Source organism: Panthera tigris, chromosome X (genome assembly GCF_018350195.1).
Source record: "Panthera tigris isolate Pti1 chromosome X, P.tigris_Pti1_mat1.1, whole genome shotgun sequence".
Classification (NCBI taxonomy): domain Eukaryota; kingdom Metazoa; phylum Chordata; class Mammalia; order Carnivora; family Felidae; genus Panthera; species Panthera tigris.
Window position 1 is genome coordinate 18,068,499 of NC_056677.1, and position 19,472 is coordinate 18,087,970.

At 40.4% G+C, this 19,472-nt stretch overlaps 1 protein-coding gene across 6 annotated transcripts in view; it reads left to right on the forward strand.

Moving 5' to 3' along the window:
- PHEX (phosphate regulating endopeptidase homolog X-linked) overlaps positions 1-19,472 on the forward strand; it is a 232,999-nt gene that overhangs the window by 32,485 nt on the left and 181,042 nt on the right. For all 6 annotated transcript variants that reach the window (XM_042975235.1, XM_042975236.1, XM_042975237.1 and 3 more), the window contains 2 exons: positions 10,436-10,522; positions 11,579-11,805. In XM_042975235.1, coding sequence (XP_042831169.1) covers positions 10,436-10,522; positions 11,579-11,805 — 314 coding nt within the window. The remainder of the gene's footprint in view (positions 1-10,435; positions 10,523-11,578; positions 11,806-19,472) is intronic.

Sequence of the window (19,472 nt, forward strand, 5' to 3'; positions counted from 1 at the left end):
GAGCGGGGAAGAGAGCCTGGTTCCTAATCCCTCACTGTTAGAAATGCCATCTAAGGAGGATGGTTTTTCTTCACCACACACTGTAGTTTGAATGGCCGGGAATAGAGCCTCTGCTACTCTTACCTCCTCATGGAAGGTGGGAGTGAAGACAGGGTTTGGTTGGGAAGTGGCTTTTGAAAGCTATGTTTACAGTGTTTTTGATGCCACTTTCACAGATGAGGGAGGAGTTGTGAAGTCTGGGGCTCAGATTTTTCGGGATTTAAGGGACGTGGTATTTATCCCACTCTTTTTTGCAGTAGGGTGTGGTATAAGTGAGAGTTAAAAATAGATGTCCTGTATTTTTTTCACTTTGGAAGTTTTCCTGGCATCGTGTAGTTGTTTTTTTTTTTTTTTTCTTTTGAACCAGTGAATCAACCCTCACCTCAAACCCCTGTTGCATTTCACCTTTTAGAAAGGAACTTTTAAAGCTGGACTTTGCAGAACCGAGAAACTAAGTTGGACCTAAATGGGCCAATACGAGGAGAGTGTCTCTGGAACAAAACAGAGTAGTACTGTCCTTGAAGAATGTTGACGCTTAATTAAGATGGAGTTGTGGAGTGAGGGAATCAGCAGTGACTTTGGGTGGGATGGGGAATGGAGGAGGAGGGCCTGTGGGCTGGTGATGTTTTCTGGGATCACAGACATTAAGAAGGACTGGTGATAATTGTCAACTATACCTCAGTAAAGTTGGGGTAAGTAAAGGAGGTCTGGTAAGCGCTATTGCTTTTTAAAGCATGTTCCCTCAACCTGTAACATGGACATAACCTGAAAATTTGTTAGAAATGCAAATTTTTGGGCCATACCCCAGACCTACTATATTAGTCTGGGGGAAGACCCAGCACTTGGTGTTTTAATAAGCCCTTCCAGTGATTCTGATGCAGGTTCAAGTTTGGACACTACTGGTTTAGACTAGGGCATAATGTGAAGTCACACCTTAGGGACCAACTAATTTTGTCCTGCCCTAACCTCACCAGGCCTCCCACCCCTGGGTAGGTACCTCAGGAGTGCGTCTCCTTGCTCACAGATGTGGTCACAGGGCAAAGTGGGTAGATGGCTCAGCCCAGAGTCAGTCCACCACTGCAAAAACATGTCTCCATGTAACCAGGGAAGGCCTTTCTTCCGGTCAAGGTCAAGAGATCTGTTCAGGTCTATGAGGGCATTGCTGCCTCTGGATTACACGCTTGGAGGCCTTGTTCTCACATGCAAAAGCAACATGTGGAGTTTTACTGGGCACCTGATGGTTGAGTGAGCAGGAGTTAGAGACCTAAGCCCAGATCAAAGCTCTAACCTTTCCTGCCTGAGTTTCCTTGGACAGGTTCTTAGGGTCTTGTTACAAGCAGAATGGGATCAGTGATACATGCTTTTGAGGGTTGGTGGGAGATTAATTGAGGTTGTATACAATACACCTAGCACAGAGCTGGTGCTTAATAAATGAATGCTGTCACCACTGGGTCCTTGGATGTCTCAGGACTGCTCGGGAAGGACCCCTGGAGGGGTTATATAACCATACATGGCCTTTTCCTTCTAATGTTAAGATAGTAGAAATAGGTAGGACAAAATATATAATTAGGGTTTTTACTATGGGAAAAAAAACTGAAGATGGATTTTAGTGACTTTAAATTCACACAGGCCTTACATTGAATTATCTGCTAAGGTACAAATGATCTAAATAGGAAAGCTATTTTTAGGAGTTAAAATATCATATTGGCAGATACATTGTAATTCTGTGCTGTCAAAGAGTAATGTTAAAATTTATTTTAAATTATCTTGAAGTACAACCCTGCTAAGTGTACTCCTCATAAATTCACTTACAAGTGAACATAATAAAAGAGTTACCTTCTATTATACTTTTGTAATGTCTGAATTGATTTCATTATGGGCAAAGAGGTCTTTTGTATTAAATGGGGAGTATTTTTATGTTGTTTGGTAAGCCCTGATTTAGATGGATGAGTTTAGAGGGTTTTAGTGCCCCTCAAGTAATCCCTGCCTCTTCTTCTTAAGCTGACACCAATCAACAATTATAATTTATAAGATGATCATAAAAAATGAACGGAGAAAAGGATTCTGACAGCTTCTCTCCCTATGTTTAGATGGGAGTTTCCCAGAAGAATGAGAAATATCAGTTCCTACTGTCTTTTCAGTGTGTCAGAAAGACTCAGGTAATCCCATGCTTGACTGGCTGTGGGCGGAGGAACTGCCAGGTAGAGTGTCGCACCGCTCGTGTGCAAACATGAGGGTTATGGGATCCACAGACCATGACTTCGTCAACTTGAATTTTATTTTTTAATGAGAGTAACAATGGGCTTTGCAAGTCGATTTAGACTCTCCAGGTCCACCTGCATAAGAGCTGAATGCCCATGCAGTGTGGGTTAGAAAAATGAAATTTCTCAAGTACGGTCAATAAACTGAGGAGCCTGGAAGCCAAATTGAAGTCTGTAGCCTGGAAAATCAACAAGGACTAAAAATAGTAAGATTAGAGGCGACATTCAACTATGGGCCATCCTAAGGTGGTTTTTAAGTACCACCAAATGGGAAACCAGGCCATGATATGATAGGTTTAAAAATACATACGTTTCTAAAGAGCATTCTGGTTGTTACCTAGGTGTGGAAGGGCATACCTTTCCTTAAGTGTGGATTTGACCTTTCAAAGTTTTGACTTTTCCTATTTTTTCTTTAACTAGAATTAAGAGGATACTCCCCCTGATTTCTAAGGGAGAAATGTTGGCGTAATCAATCATGAGATTGAGAATTCACATGGATGGCATGTAACATGAAGATTGAGAATGCAGTTACTGTTTGCTTTTAAGCAAATCAGGCAGACAGCTTTGCTCTCTTAGCAAGTAGCTAGACACAGACGGATTGCAGGGTTGGGAGAAAGAACACAAAGGAGCATGTTTTGACAGAGTTCCAGTGCTCTTGAGCCATCTCATTCAAATGGCATCAGCTCAGCACTGAGGTTCTTGGTAGGTATTTGCTGATAGGCCTAAAACTTTGTGCATGTGAAATTTTTGAAAATGATACTAGGTGAAAGGTCCTAAATATTGAAGAAACTTCAAATGACTGGCCTGGGCTGCATGCGACTGTTTTGAGCTCTTGACTTACCAGGTCTTCAGGAGTCTTGTCCTTTGTGGAGAATTCTCTTTCCCCGTTCCAGAGCCCTCAATAAAGGCCTTGTCTCAGCAGGAGAAGTGAGTTGAATGAGTAGAATTGGTCGTCCTGTGTCAACTTGTTAACTTAAAGGAAGTTGAATGCCAACCAAGTATTTTCCCTCAGATGGAAGACCAGGGAAGTGGAAATGTATGATTAAGCTGAGACCATTGGTATGATGAAACTTAGGCACCCTAAAAACTCGTGTTCATGAAAACTGATGAATGAAATCTTGGATTGCATTGTATGGTACAGACGCTGGGATGTGAGAAAAGGAGATTATAGATGTTCGTGTAATCAGGACATTGCTGATTACACCCAGCAATAATAAATAAAGTCCAACTTCTCACAGTTCCTTTTCTGTTGGATGAACAACTCTCAGACTTAATTAACCTTTTTGGAAATTCAACTTTGCAAATGTGGACTGAGCACCAACCATGCCAAGCAGTAGGTCCTGGGTGCTGCAGGATGAATGTGACACAGCCCCTGCCCCACAGAGACTACTCAATTTAATGGAGAATAGCCACCGTTAATGCTAATTTTATGCACCGAAATTACTTCGTATGTGACAATACTTGGGGCCCTATGACCAAAAATAGCTTCCTCATTAAAATTGTCCCTTTAGTTGTCCCCTGTGAAGCCAGGCTTGTGTTACAAAGGCATGCCTGTTCACACCGTGGGCAGAAACCAGTGCTACGTGGACTGTAGATCTAAACATGAAACAATAAGGATTCTTAAAAAGGCATAGAATATTGTCATGATCTTGGGGCAGGCAAAGGTTTCTTAAGTGAGACACAAAATACACTAACCGTACACAGAAAAAATAGGGAACTTGGACTGTATTAAAAGAAAGCATTTTCCTTCATTACATGATGCCATTAAGAAAATGAAGCCTGATTGGAGCGCTTGGGTGGCTTAGTTGGTTGAGTGTTCGACTCTTGATTTCAGCTCCCGTCATGATCCCAGAGTCATGGGATCGAGCCCTGTGTCGGGGTCTGCACTGAACGTGGAGCCTGCTTGTGATGCTATCTCTCTCTGCCCCTCTCCCCTACTTGCACTCTCTCTCTCTCTAAAATAAAAAATAAAAATAAAGAAAAACGAAGCTAATTGGGAGATTTTTCAATACAAATATTCAACAAAGGACTTGGTGTAGAATATATGAAGAAATTCTACAAATCAGTAAAAGATAGATTACCCAATAAAAGGGGACATAGACTTGAGTAAGCACTTCCCCAAAGAGGATATTTGTTGTCTTGATCAGAAGTAGTGACTGGAAGGGAGCCCAAGGGACTTTTGGGGCTCTGGTTGTTACATTGGTTAGAAGGGTGTGTTTACTGTGTGAAAATCCTTCAAATTATGATCAATGTAGTTTTCTTGTATGTATGTTATAGTTTCATTAGAAATGTATATATCAGAAAAATGCCTTGTTGTTTAAGAGGAATGTGAGCAAAATATTTTTATGGGTTAACACTGACTGTGGAATATCCCTCATCATGGAGCATTGCCTCTACTGTGGAAGCAAAGCAAGCATGGAATGTGGGGCTCTGCGAGGTGGCTAGGGCTGCTACAGTTTGTAAAACAGTCCTGCACATGGAGCAGCAGTGTCTTGCATTATAGCATGTGGCCTTTGGCTACCATTATCCTAAGAGGGGAGGAGGAAAAAACATTTATGGAAAAGCACAAGAAACAAGCTTGATTACAGTTTTGTAAATGGCTGACTCGGCCTGTAATCTTGTTTAAGCCACCATTGGTTGATCACGTAGGTGTCTGCCCGTTGATATTGGGAGTTTCTTTGCATTAAAATGTTTGATCTTCACCACACTCCTGGGAGGTAGGCACTATTATCTTTCAAATTTGCAGTTGAAGAAATTGAGGCTTAGATTAAATAACTTGCCCGGTTCCAGCTAGAAAGAAGCAGCAAGCTGAAACCAGAAACCACTTTGGTGTGATTTGAAAGCCCACCCACTTGACATGTCTATTTGTCTTTTTTTGAAAAAACAATTTTACTTGATTAAGATTAATGAGAAGAAAAGATACGTAATGTGTGTTATGTTCAAATTTGATCAGAAGCGCTTTGAAACCAGCTTTAAAGTCTGAGGTGTGTTGCACTGTAGGTTTTTATGAACTGGAGTTTCACTTTTCTGTCATAACATGGTTAAGGATGCACGCAAAGGGGTGAGGATTGAGAAATCATTTGAGAAACAACTTCGATTATGATGGAATGCCCTTGTATGGGTGACCCATGAGTCCTTCTCAGTGCTTTAGGGACATTTTAATAACCTGAGTAAGTGCCATTGATAGGCAGCCTTTGTTTTCTGCTCATTAATGACTCTCCAGGCTAGACTTTATTCCTCTTACCACTAATTCAAATACAGAGATACATAAAATGAATGCTGCCAACTGATTGCCATGCTATTGTCTTAATATCATTGCTCTCCTGCCTGCTTGGGCATGAGGTGGAGAGGAGAAGGGAAGGTGTGTGACAGGTAACCTGTGATAGCTACATTTGTTTTAAAAGCCACATTCTGGGGGCGCCTGGGTGGCTCAGTCAATTCAGTGGCCGACTCTTGATTTCAGCTTAGGTCATAATCTCACGGTTGTGAGATCAAACCCTGCATCGGGCTCTGCATGGACAATGTGGAGCCTGCTTGGGATTCTCTCTCTCTGCCCCTCATGCACATGCATGCCTGTTCACTCTTAAAGTAAATAAACTTAAAAAGTATTTAAAAGCCATATTCCGGTACAGAAACCAGAATTTTAACACATACAGGCATACCTCACTTTATAACAGTCCCTTTGTTGGGCTGGGCAGAGCTTGCATTTTTAAAAAACTTGCAGGGTTGCCACAAACCTTCATCAAGCAAGTCTCTTTGGTGCCATTTTTCCAACAGCATTTGCTTACTTTGAGTCTTTGCGTCACATTTTGGTAATTCTTGAAATATTTCAAACCTATTCATTACTCTTAGATTTGTTATGGTGATCTGTGACCAGTGAGCTTTGATGTTATCATTGTAATTGTTTGGGGGCATCACAAACCATATAAGATGGCAAACTTAATTGATAAATGTTGTATGTGTTCTGGTTGCTCCACTAATTGGCTGTCCGCCCATCTTGTTCCGTCTCCTCAGGCCTCCTTATTCCAAGACATAGCAATATTGAAATCAGGCCAGTTAATAACTCTACAGTGGCCTGTTAAGTGTTCAAATGAAAGGAAGAATCTTATGTCTCTCACTTTCAATCGAAAGCTAGAAATGATTAAACTTAGTGAGGAAGGTGTGTTGGAAGCTAGGCCTCTTGCACCAAACAGGTAGCCAAGTTGTGAATGCAGAGGATACATTCCTGAAGGAAATGATAAGTGTTCCTCCAGTGAACACACAAATGATAAGAAGGCCAAACAGCCTTATTACTGATATGGAGAAAGTTTGATAGAAAATCAAACCAGCCACAATATAGACACCCTAAGCCAAAGCCTAATGCAGAGTGAGGACCTAACTCCCTTCAATTCTATGAAGACTGAGAGGCGAGGAAGCTGCTGGAGAAAAGTTGGAAACTAGCAGAGGTTGGTTCATGAGATTTGAGGAAAGAACCTATAAAACATTGTTCCATAAAACAAGGTGAAGCTGCGTTATCCAGATACCTAAGTTATCCAGAAGATGCAGCTAAGATAATTCATGAAGATGACTGCACTAAACACATTTTCAATGTAGATGGAATAGCCTTATTTGGAAGTAGATGCCATCCTGGACTTGCATAGCTAGAGAGGAGAAGTCAATACCTGGCTTCAAAGCTTCAAAGGATAGGCTGTGACTCTCTTCTTAGGGGCTAATGTAGCTGGTGACTAAGTAGAAGCCATTGCTCATTTGCCGTTCTGAAAATCCTAAGGCCCTTAAAGATTATGCTAAATCTACTCTGCCTGTACTCTCTAAATAGAACAGCAAAGCCTAGATGACAGCACATCTGTTCACAACATAGTTTAGTGAGTATTTTAAACCCACTGTTGAGACCTATAGCTTAGAAAAAAATATGACTGCTCATTGACAGTATACCTGTTTACCCAAGAACTCTGATGGAGATATACAGTGAGATTAGTGTTGTTTTCATGTCTCGTAACACGACATCCACTCTGCAGCCCATGGATCAAGGAGTCATTGTGACTTTTAAGTCTTATCATTTAAGAAGTAAGTTTCATAAGGCTATAGCCGCTGTAGAAAGTGATCCCTGTGATGGATCTAGGAACAGTAAATAGAAAACCTCCTGGAAAGGATTCACCATTCTAGATGACATTAAGAACATTCATGATTCATGGGAAGAGGTCAAAATGTCAACATTCACAGGAGTCTGAAAAGAAGCTGATTCCAACCATTCAAGATTTCAGGGGAGGAAGTAATTTCTAATGTGGTGGAAATCACAAGAGAAGTAGAAGAGAAAGTGGAGCCTGAAGGTGTGACTGAATTGCTGCCATCTCATGATCAAACTTGAATAGATGGGGAGTTCTTTCTTATGAATGAGCAGAGAAAGTGGTTTCTTGAGATGGAATCTACTCCTGGCAAAGACACTGTGAAGATCATTGAATTGACAACCAAGGATTTAGAATATTACATTAACTTAGTTGATAGAGCAGCAGCAGGATTTCAGAGGATTGACTCTAGTTTTGGAAGAAGTTGTGCTGTGGATAAAATGCCATCAAACAGCATCATATGCTTCAGAGAAATCATTCCTGAAAGGAAGTGTCAATCTAGGTGGCATACTTAATTGTCTTATTTTAAGAAATTACCACAGCCACCCTAGCCTTCAGCAGCCACCACCCTGATCTGTCAGCAGCCCTCAACATGGAGGCAGGGGCCTCCACCAACAAAAAAATTGTAACTTGTTAAAAGCTCACATGATGGTTAGCGTTTTGTAGCAAGCAAGTATTTTTAATTAAGGTATTACATTCTTTTTTAAAGACATGATGCTATTGTTGAAGTGCCTGGGTGGCTCAGTTGGTTGAGTGTCTGACTCTTGATTTTGGCTCAGGTCAGGATCCCAGGCTCATGGGATTGAGCCCCACATTGGCTCTGTGCTGATTGTGGAGACTGCTTAAGATTCTCTCTCTCCCTTCCCCTGTCTTCCCTCCCTTTTCTCCCCTAGCCTCTCTCCCTGCTGACGTTCTCTCTCTCTCCAAAAAAAACCTTAATGCTATTGCACACTTAACAGACTACAGTATAGTATAAACATAACTTTTATATGCACTGGGAAGCCAAAAAATTAATTTGACTTGCTTTATTGCAATATTCAGTTTATTGCAATAGTCTGCGACTGAACCCACAGTATCTCTGGGATATGCCTGAACATATTATTGATATTTGTGCCTAGTTAGGGTTTTGGGAATGCCCTACTTAGCGTTACATGTCCTCTTTCTCCCTTCTTGTGATACACAGACTGCCTTGGGTGCACACTCAGGCATATGTTTAATGCTTTGAATTCTTTTGCTCCCGTGGCTTGTTTTTGGTCCTAAGGGCATTCTTGTTTGCAATCTGTGGAGTGTTTATAGCATCGGAATAACATCATGTCCTTAAATGGAATTTGGATTAGTTACTTTCAAATGTGTCTCCCTAAAAGTCCAATGACTGTGGAAGTAATACAATGGAAAGGCACATGATCTGATTTGAATAGAAAGATATGTGGGTATGGTTTTAGAGCTTTATGTTTATTAAAAAAACAAATCTCTCTTCTTTATCCTTGGGGCTAGGTATCCTGCTTTTATTGCTATGATAACACACAAGAAAGAAACATGACACAAGTTGAAATAATTGAAAACGCCCACATCCAACTCAATGTATTTTATTTGAATCCATGTAATTAATGTGGACTTGTTTGACGTACAGGTGCTCATAAAAAACTGGACAGGAGCTCTGGATTGCTTTTTTTCCCCATAAAGGTAGAACTTCTTTTTTTATTGTTTATTTATCTTTGAGAGAGAGCACGTGAACATGTAGGGGAGGAGCAGAGAGAGAGAGAGAGAGAGAGAGAGAGAGAGACAGACAGAGAGGGAGACACCGAATCCCAAGCAGGCTCCAGGCTCTGAGCTGTGAGCACAGAGCCCGACGTGGGTCTCGAACCTACAAACCATCAAATCACAACCTGAGCTGAAGTCAGATACTCAACCGACTGAGCCACCCAGGTGCCCTCAGAAAGGTAGAACTTCTAGTTTAGAAGTAAAGATTCCTCTTCAGGTAATACGTAATTACTTGTTAATTTGATGAGCACTCTACATTGTGTCTTGAAGCTATTCAGAGTACTTTGGGAGCATCTGTTGTGCCATCATTTGGAGGCAGCTAAGTTGCTTCAGAAATAAACTCCAAATGCCTTGACAACGGCAGTTTGATGCTTGATGTAGGCAGTAACACGGTGCTGCATGGGGATTCTTCGTCTTGGCTTCATGTAGGAAAATTAATACTCTCAAGTGCATCCAAGGTGTGTTTTGGGGAAGAGGGTAGTTTTTTTTTTGAGTCTTGGCTTTCCTCCTCTATTTAATAGTGACAGCTGTCATTTTTCACCTTCAGAAAAAAGCATCACTAATTTTATAAATAGCAAATCATTTTTTGGGTGGGCTCAGGTCTATGCTGGCAACCATTTTATACACATGACCTCATTTAAATGGCCAGGACTTTGCATGTATAAATGGACAAGTTTTCAGGCAATTTGGGTAGGCTTTCCAATCTCGCCTCTCCATTTCCTGTCTAAACAACTTCTTTCATGTCCACAGCATGTTTATGCAACACTGAATAAAACTTCTAATGGGAAATTTCTTCCAGGTGACCTCCCTGAGAGGCTGGGCTATGGAGAAATCTTAAGAAACCCGACTCTGATGAAATTGCCTCCTTTGAGAATATTACTCGGTGCAGAAACAAGGAACAGAATTCAGTTATTTTTAGTTCTTGAATAAATGAATTCTGTTTCCTTTTGTGTAGGTAGCAGAAAACATTAACCCCTGCAGCAGGTCCAGTTTCAGTTAGAAATTGAACTTTTGGATTCTGTGAATTAGGAGAACCTTGGAAAAGAGAATGTTAAATTTTATTTTTTATTTGAACCTCAAGCAACTTGGACTCGGTTCTGCCATCTGTGTATCTTTTATAGATGTGTCTTTTACAGGGCTGTCTGCCTTTACATTTAATTTTCTGGAGGCTGGGACTGTGGTTATCAGATGACCTCTAACTCGGCACCATGTGTGGGTGGATACTAACGAATCCTTTCTCCACCTTCCTAGCACTTTTGGAGAAATCTATCAGTAGAAGGCGGGACACCGAAGCCATACAGAAAGCCAAAATCCTTTATTCATCTTGCATGAATGAGAGTAAGTAATAAAGACAATAAAATATTTACCACCCTCTTCTTCACAGACTCTCTTAATGTTTAAAGATATTATTTAAGGAAAAAGAGAACTACTAAGAATTCGATTAATGTTTAAAAGTGTTGTTTGAGGAAAGGAACAATTTTCAGAGACTGGATTTTGACTCTCCCGTCCTTAATGTTCTGTTGGTAGCTTGATGGAGAAAATAGGAAAATAATTTTATTTCTATGGCTTGGATTCTTTAGGTATCAAGTACTCCATGAGAAACTTGGGTAGGGTCAGAAGGGCAGACCCCATTGTATGTGGTGCAGAAATAAGAATCCAGAGGCCAGGTCTGGTCTGAGAAGGAGCCTGGGAGAGAGAGTATTTGGGAGTGTTGCTATATCCCATAGAACCTTACAGGGGCCCAAGAAAATCCAGATTCCCAGGTGGGCCGGGCCCCTTCTGCTTTTCCATCAGTCTAACAGGCATCTCAGGTGGGTGTGTTAGGCCTGTGTTGGCATCTTGGGTCTGATTGGAATTAAGGTGACACTTGTCATTTTATCTGGTGTGCTTTCTCAAGACCACTGCAGGGAGAAACCAGTGCCAGTGGGAAGTGTGTTAACTTGTTTAGGATTTGAGATATTATTTGGTGAGGTAGAAGAGGGCAGTAAAAGATGACAAAGGAGCCTTGAGGCATTAATTCATGCATACTGGGGAGGAGTTGGTTTTACCAAGCAGTTTCCTTTACCTAGGGTGGTTCCGTAGTTTTCCAAAATATTGTCAGCCTAATATCGCTCATTGGGCTGTAGTGAGCCCATCTTTTATTGTCAGAAATTTCAGCAGGCTCCCTAGTCTGCTCTCCTGGCAAGAACCCCAAGTTTAGGCAGTGACACTGAAGTGTGAATCAGAGGTAGTTCTGTCTCTGTGGCCGTGCTCAGTCTACCACACCTCCCTCGAACAGCTGAAATGCTAAGTTGGGACCTTACGGGAATTTTCTCTTGAGAAGATACACTTGCCTTTTAGTTTGGTGAGCCTGTTTGCAATTCTAACTCTTCTTTCATATCTGTTCCCTTTCAGAAGCGATCGAAAGAGCAGATGCCAAACCATTGCTCCACATCCTGCGGCATTCACCTTTCCGCTGGCCTGTGCTCGAGTCTAATATTGGTCCTGAGGGAGTGTGGTCAGAGAGAAAGTTCAGTCTTTTGCATACCCTTGCAACATTTCGTGGTCAGTACAGCAATTCTGTGTTCATCCGACTGTATGTGTCCCCTGATGACAAGGCATCCAACGAACATATCTTGAAGGTATAGTGAGCACTTGTTCATCCCGTTTGTTCAGTTCATGGTTAGCCTTTTGGGGTGTGTTTCCAGGGAACGAGAATCCTAGCACCTTACTGAAATGATCAGATAACAGTTCTGTTAATCATTAGGATCTATAATATTCCCCTTCATCCCAGATTTGTGGAGTGTAAATGAGGAACAAATCAGTTTTGTCTGCCTTTCAGGAAGCTTGTGGATGAGTTTCAAGTCATCTCTGATCTGGCCCTCAAATCTCTACTCTGAGCATGTGTGGGCCCCCTAAATTCCAGTGGGGAGCAGGCTGCAAAGACTTTGTGAACTCTGCTCCTCCCCTCACCTCATCCTTCCCTTGACAAAGGAGAACACATACCACGAGACTTTGTTCTCCTTTCCCTAACATATTCTTGCAGGCACATCTAAAATTTCATTGTCAAGTTCATCCTGATTCTCCCTTCCTTCATTTAAAAAGGAAGAAAAACTTGTTCTAAGTGTTTGCATTTTCTGTTAGGAGAGTAAGCATTTCTCCCATGAAGGAATGGGCCATGCAGACATACCTTGAGGTGCATTATTATATTGGTAAAATTGGGACTGTCTGAAAACTACCAACAAAGACTCATCAGTAAAACAGCCTGGCAAGGATTCAAATAACATTTCTTAAATTGTTTTGTGTTTTGATCCTGTTAAATGTTTTACTTCCACAGCTACTTGGACTAATAATGAAAATTTTACTGAATCACTGATTATTTTCCTCCCAGTTCTGTCCTTTGTCAAACCAGAAAATATTGGTGATATAATGATGATCAAATTGTAGAAGTATAAAACCTTTAGAGTATATTACCCTCTTTTGTTGCAAGTCAGCTTTTAAAAATCTACGCCCTACAGTTTTGTTTTTGTTTTTGTTTTTTTATACCAAGGGGCTGGCATTTTTTTTTTCCTGTGAAGGACCAGATAGTAAATATTTTAGGCTCTGTGGGCCATATGGTCTCTGTCTCACCTACTCAGTTCTGCTGTTGCATCTGGGAAAGCAGCCATAGACACTACATACATGAATGGGTGTGGTTGTATGACAGGCTGGCCAGCACGCTGTGGTCTGCCCAGCTATAGTTTAGACAATGGAAGTCTCAGTAAATCTCTAGTCACTGGCAGAATTACCATCTACTCAGGAGGAAATTCTTAGTTCCAGAGACAGCTGTACTTCCGTGCTGGGTGAAGGAACAGGAACATGGCACCGACACACATGCTAATGCTGTCTGGATAAGATGTGATATGCAAGACTCAAGGCAAAACGATGTTACATAACGGTCCAGTTGACCTGTGTTATGCTAATAGATTCCTTGCTTAAAAAACAAACAAACCAGGTTTTAAGGCTGTCATTCTTCATTGCAGAACTGTTATGATATCCTTTCAAATACCGTAAGTATTTTGAAGTTAGATGGAGACTTTCAAACTTAAATTTCTGCACTCTGTTGGGTGATAGAAGATCTTGACTCACACACATAAAAGTAATTACAAATGGTAACCATTTCATTTTTCACCAGTTTCTGGACCTAGTCTAAGAATTTATTTCCTTAGGCATTTTACTATGGAAAATAATACAAAAATAAAAAGGATAGTACAACAAACCCCCATGTACTCATCAACCCAGCTTCAACAACTGGCAGCTTTTGGCTCTTCTTGTTTTATCCTAACCTTTTCTTTTGTGGGGGAGGCTGGAGCATTTTATAGCAAATCCAAAATTAATATCATTGCACTGGTAAATCAGTGTTTATAGAATGGAAGGACTATTATCACAAAGTAATCATGATTCCATAATTAACATCTAACAACTAGTTAATTTTCAGTTTTCCTGAAATGTCTCAAACATGTCCTTTAAAAAAATTAAACAGTTGGTCTTTGAGTCAGGTTCCAAATAGGAATCTCATGTGCATTTGGTTGATGTGTCAATTTTCATCAACATTGTAGATCTGACCGATTTCAGGGTAAACTAATAGTTGATGAGGGAAAATTATTGTTTATAGGAGAATCACAGCTTTAAAATGCAGGAGAAAGAATAAAATTAGAAAGTTACTGTTTTAAAACCTTTCTAATGAGAATAAAGGATCAAGGCAGCTATCATCAATAGCAGCTTAGAACCATTAGGTCAGTGGTTGATGGGGGAATTCATGGTAGATCACACTGACATCAAATGAACCCAAACATCAACAGTAGCCTTGCTAAAAGTGGGGCAACCAGATTTTGTATGCCTTCCGATACTGGGCACTGGGAAGCATACACCATCACCCATGATGTCTTGCCAAAGGAAAAGAAAAAAAAATGAACTTGGATCTAATCAGGCCTCTAGTTTTAATACCAGCTTACAAGAAACATGGAGAATAGAGGAACATGGTAACCAATTTTTAACAGCTTGCCTTGCATAGTTAATATTCAATTAAATGGATCTTGGAAACACTGGACTGTCAATGAATAGACTAGTCTCCAGATATGAGTAGGCACTCATGGACTTCAATACTGCTCTCTTTTGCCAAGATGGTAACTTGTTTCAAACTGATGTGTTTGACCATGGCTTGGTATTTGAATGCAGCGTTCATTTGCTTTAGTTGTGTCCCCGTTTGTACCATTTTGTGTGAATAGTCACACACTTGAATTAACAAAATAGAGCTGCAGTCTCTGTAATTGTAACACCGTTAAAAGAAGTTCAAGCTTGTGTCTAGATATGGTAGAAGAAGCTCTCTTCTGAGATCTGCCTAAAACCCAATGAACCTGACAACAAAAATTAGTGTATCGGTAGCTTCCAGTGTTGTAGAATTTCCAAGTGTTGATTTTATTAGAAATAGTTAAAACTGTAAAAAATTTGATTAAATATTTGGAGCCTCTGGAGCACTTTTTAAAAAAATTTTATTTATTTGAGAGAAACAGAGACCGTGTGAGTGGGGGAGGGTCAGAGAGCAAGGGAGAGAGGATCCGAAGCAGCCTCCATGCTGCCAGTGCAGAGCCCAGTGTGGGGCTCGAACTCATGAAACTGTGAGATCATGACCTGAGCAGAAACCTAGAGTCAGATGCTTAACTGACTGAGCCACTCAGGCGTCCCTTAAAGTTTGTTTATTTTTCAGAGAGAGAGAAAGTGCAAGCAGGGGAGGGGCAGAGAGAGAGGGAGAGAGAGAATCCCAAGCAGGCTCCACACTGTCTATGCAGAGCCCGATGTAGGGCTCAAACCCATGAACTCTGAGATCATGACCTGAGCCAAAGTCAGATGCTTAACCAATTGAGCCACCCAGGTGCACTGCCCACCCCCTCCACTGGAGCATCTTTTACATTTTGTGGAACATAGTTTGAAAACCACTAGGGTAGTGGAAAAAAGTGTAGGCTTTGTGGTTAAAGAGATTGAAGTTCATGGTTTGGCTTTGTGATTTACTCAGTGAATATCTGTGCACACTGCTTCACCTGAGTCTCATTTTCCCCATGAGTATTGACAGGTGAATTAGAACGTACTTTTCACTGTCACTGTGATGTTTAAATGAGGTGAATTATGTGACAGTTTACAAGATGGATACTGACACACAGTAGCACATGACAAGAGGTATCCTTAAAGTGTGACGAGACAGCTGGTCAGAACCATTTGGAGAACCACTTGGCTCTCTTCATTTTTGGTACCCAGCCTACCTCTCAGATCTCGAGTTCATGTATGCAAGAAATAGACAATTTCCATTGGTCTCATCTCTGACTGAGCTCCCATGCCACCTTGTAGTTGGAAACAGAACCAGTCTGGGCATTTCTCCAACCTTCTGGTTGCCCCATTTCTTAGCCTTTTCCTGGGCCAGTAGGAGATCCTCCACTCATCAGGTACCTGGTTCTGAGAAGAAACCCATTATCTCAGCCCACATGGGCCCTTCCAGTGTGCTGCTGTGTTGCCAGAGCCCTGGGCCTCCCATTCTGCGATCCTACAATTTTTTAGGGGCAGTGACTGCCCGCTCTGCTCATGACCAGCTTGGACTTCTCTGGCTGCCTAGGAGATCTCTGCTCTGGGAGAAGTCTCTTACCTCAAAGTCTCCTCTCTCGATGTACTTAGAGTTCTTTTACCATCACATACTATATTTGTCAATGTTTTTAGCTTTTCTAATACCATAAACCCATGGGGCTAAGAAAAAGGGCTCGTTTTGGGAAGGCACAGCACTGTGGCAATATCTTTGGGTGAAGAAAGAAAGCACGTTTCCAGTGGGCAGAAGTATCCCCATGCCAAGGACGGACAGTTGGGTGTGCTCCAATCCAGAGTGGTCCTCTGTAAAGCTCCCCCATGGCGAGATGGCACAGGATTTACCACAGCCTGAAATGGGAGAAAGGAAATACAAAAATATAGGAAACAACAGAAGTCAAAGCTCCAAAACATACCTTGCTACATGTGTTTGGGTTTATTTTACATAAGGAGAGAATAAGAATGAGGATTTAAAGGACAATAAAAGACTTGAATATGTATGCTCCTGAAAGAATGTTTGGAAGACCATGGTTGTCTCAGTATTTGTTACTGAAACAGTGACTTAAAGTCCTCATTAGTCAGTGGCCTGCTTTTGTCTGACTTTTAGCAAAATCTGTAAGGATGACAAGGAGAGACCCTCCTGGAAATGAATTTTTTTTCTATTTGCTTTGTATTTTCTTTTTCCTAAATCATAATCTGTCAGACGTTTCTTTTTGTGTTACTGCTTTCTTTCCTAAACTGAGGTTTGTTGCAGTTGGAGAAACAAAGTTCATCTTTCAGTTCAATATATCGGATTTCCTAAACATGTATTTTATTTTCTACTTGGGCTATTCAGATCATTTGTGAATGCAAGGATTAACAAACCTCCAATAACACAGTGTCCTGATGTTGGTCTCTTGAGAAAGTCTTTTGCCTCAAGAGTTCATATGCTTCTGAAGTGATTTAGTTGACAGACCTTAAACTGTTTGGTGTATTGAAAACGTTCCCTAGAAACTATAACAGTGTGAACGTTTAAAAAATGTCCAGTAACTTTAATTGAATCATCTAAACTTTTATAATAAGCAGATTTAACTTCATTTCATCAGAGGGAAGCTTTGGCTTTCTTGATATCATTTCCTGAGTTTCCTTTCCTATGTGACTGAAGCTCAAAAGACTGCTCCACCTTGTCCAGATCTAATTGAAAGCCAAAGCATCTTAATCATAATATTGTGTTTCACGATCCTGGCTCACTTAATTTTTGGAAGAAATGGTGGTAGATTGGGAATTTCAGTAGGATGAAGCCAGTCTGGCTTATGACTTGGTTGTTTGGGGCCAATTAGACAAGAAGATTGAACACAGCAATTTGAGGATTTTAGTAATACATGCAGACAAGATGGATGTTATGAAAACCTCTTTTTTTCCCCCTTGAAACAAGAGCAATGTTTTTCCTTGAATTTTTCATAACATCACTAACTCTTAACTTGGCCTTTGCAGAATTTGTTGCATATGAAGGAGATTTTTATGGAAAACTATGATCCTCTGCAGATTTTATGTATTAAAAAAAGAAAATATTTGAGATTGTAGAAAAATGAAGAACAACTAGAATCGATAGATAAAAACAGTGTACGGTAATATAAACTAATGATATGTGCCTGTAGGATCCAGTTTTTATTCAGATGCTACTAATTTTTGATTTGTTATTTAGATTTTCTATCTTCTTAATTTGGCTTAATTTTTTTCTGTGTGAATTATATAAATTAGAAAATCTGCTGTTGGGATCTATTTTATTCAGTCTTTAGGTAGTTGCTAAAACTCAAGAAAGAATAGCCATAGATTGAGAGGAGGTTCTGGAACTTAAAAAATATTTATTTTTAAATTTATATACAGTGAAATTAACTATCTGTGATGCACATGTCTATAAATTTTGGCAAACGCATAGTCATGTAATCACCACCATGGTCAGAAAACAGAACAGTTCCGTCACCCCCAACAAAATTACCTCATGGTGCCCATTTGTAGTCAACCATTTTCCCCATCCTTACACCCTCTTCTCTGTTCCTGTAGTTTTGCCTTTTTCAGAATGTGATTAAAAGTTGCCTGTGTTGTTGCATGTGTCAGTAGTTCATTCCCTTGTATGGCTGAGTAGTGTTTTCTGGTGTATCACCCTTTATTCATTCACCAGTTGAAGAACATTTGGGTTGTTTACAGTTTGGGGCAATTATGAACAGAGTTGCATGCAGGTTTTTGTGTGAGCAGAAGTTTTTATTTCTCTTGGGAACATACCTAGGAGTGAGGTTGCAGGGTCATAAATAAGTGTCTGCTTAACTTTATAAGAAACTATTGAACTGGTTTCTAAAGTGGCTCTGCATTTTGCATTCCCACCAGCATTGTGTGAGTGATCCAGTTTTCCCCCATCCTGGACAGTTTTTACGTTAGCAGGTTGTTTGTGGGCTCTTTTGTTTTTGCCGTTCTAATGATGTATAGTGATGTTTTACTGTTTATTACTTACATTTTCCTAATTAGTAGTGATGTTGAGCATCTTCTCATGCAGTTACTTTCCATCTTCATACGTTCTTTGGTGAATTGTCTGTTCAGATCTTTTGCTTGCTTTTAAATTGTTTTTTTTTTCTTACTGTTACATTTTGAGGGCTCTTTATATACAAGTCCTTTTTCATATATGTGATTTTCAAATATTTTGTCTCTGACTGTAGCTCGTCTTTTTATTCTCCTGACGGTGTCTTTAACAGAGCAAAATTTTTTAATGTTGATGCAGTCCAACTTACTTTTTCTTCTGTGGATCGTGATTTTAGTTGTCATGTCTAATAACTCTTTGTTTAACCCTAAGTCACAAAGATTTGCCCCTATGTTATCTTCTAGAAGTTTCATAGTTTTGGGTTTTACATTTAAGTCTATGATCCATTTTGAGTTAGTTTTTAAGATGTGAGGTATGGATCAAGGTTCATTTTTTTGCTTTACAAATTGATGTCCACTTGTTGTAGCACATTCTTTGAAAACGCTGTCTGTCCCTTTTGATTGCCTTTAAGTGCTGAAGGTGTTTAATTCAAGAAATTATGCTCTACTTTTCCATAATAACTCTGGTTGTTAAAGTTGTCTGATTATTATTTGTATTTTTATCATCTATCCTAAACTTTCCAGAGAGAGTTCTAAATTTTGCAAAGATATCTCAAAACAAAATTATCATTTGATTCCTTTAAAATAAAAAAAATCTGGGGGGTGCCTAGGTGGCTCAGTCGGTTGAGCATCTGACTTCAGCTCAGGTCATGATCTTGTGGTTAGTAAGTTCGAGCCCCGCATCGGGCTCTGTGCTGACAGCCGGGAGCCTGGAGCCTGCTTCCAATTCTTTCTCTCCCTTTCTGTCTCTGCCCCTCCCCCGCTCATGCTCTGTCTCTCTCTCTTTCTCAAAAACAAACATTAAAAAAAATCTGGGCGCCTGGGTGGCTCAGTCAGTTACGTGTCCGTCCAACTCTTGATCTCGGCTCAGGTTGTGATCTCATTCTTGGTGGGATTCAGTCCCACATTGGGCTCTGTACTGGCAGCAGGGAGCCTGATTGGGATTTTCTCTCTCCCTCTCTCTCTGTCCCTCCCTGGCTTGAGTGCACTCTCTTTCTGAAATAAACATGAAAAAAAATCAGTGCAGTATAGTATTTCACGGATATGGAGGTAGAAAATGTGGTCAATCAGCCCTTTCCAGATTGGCATTTTG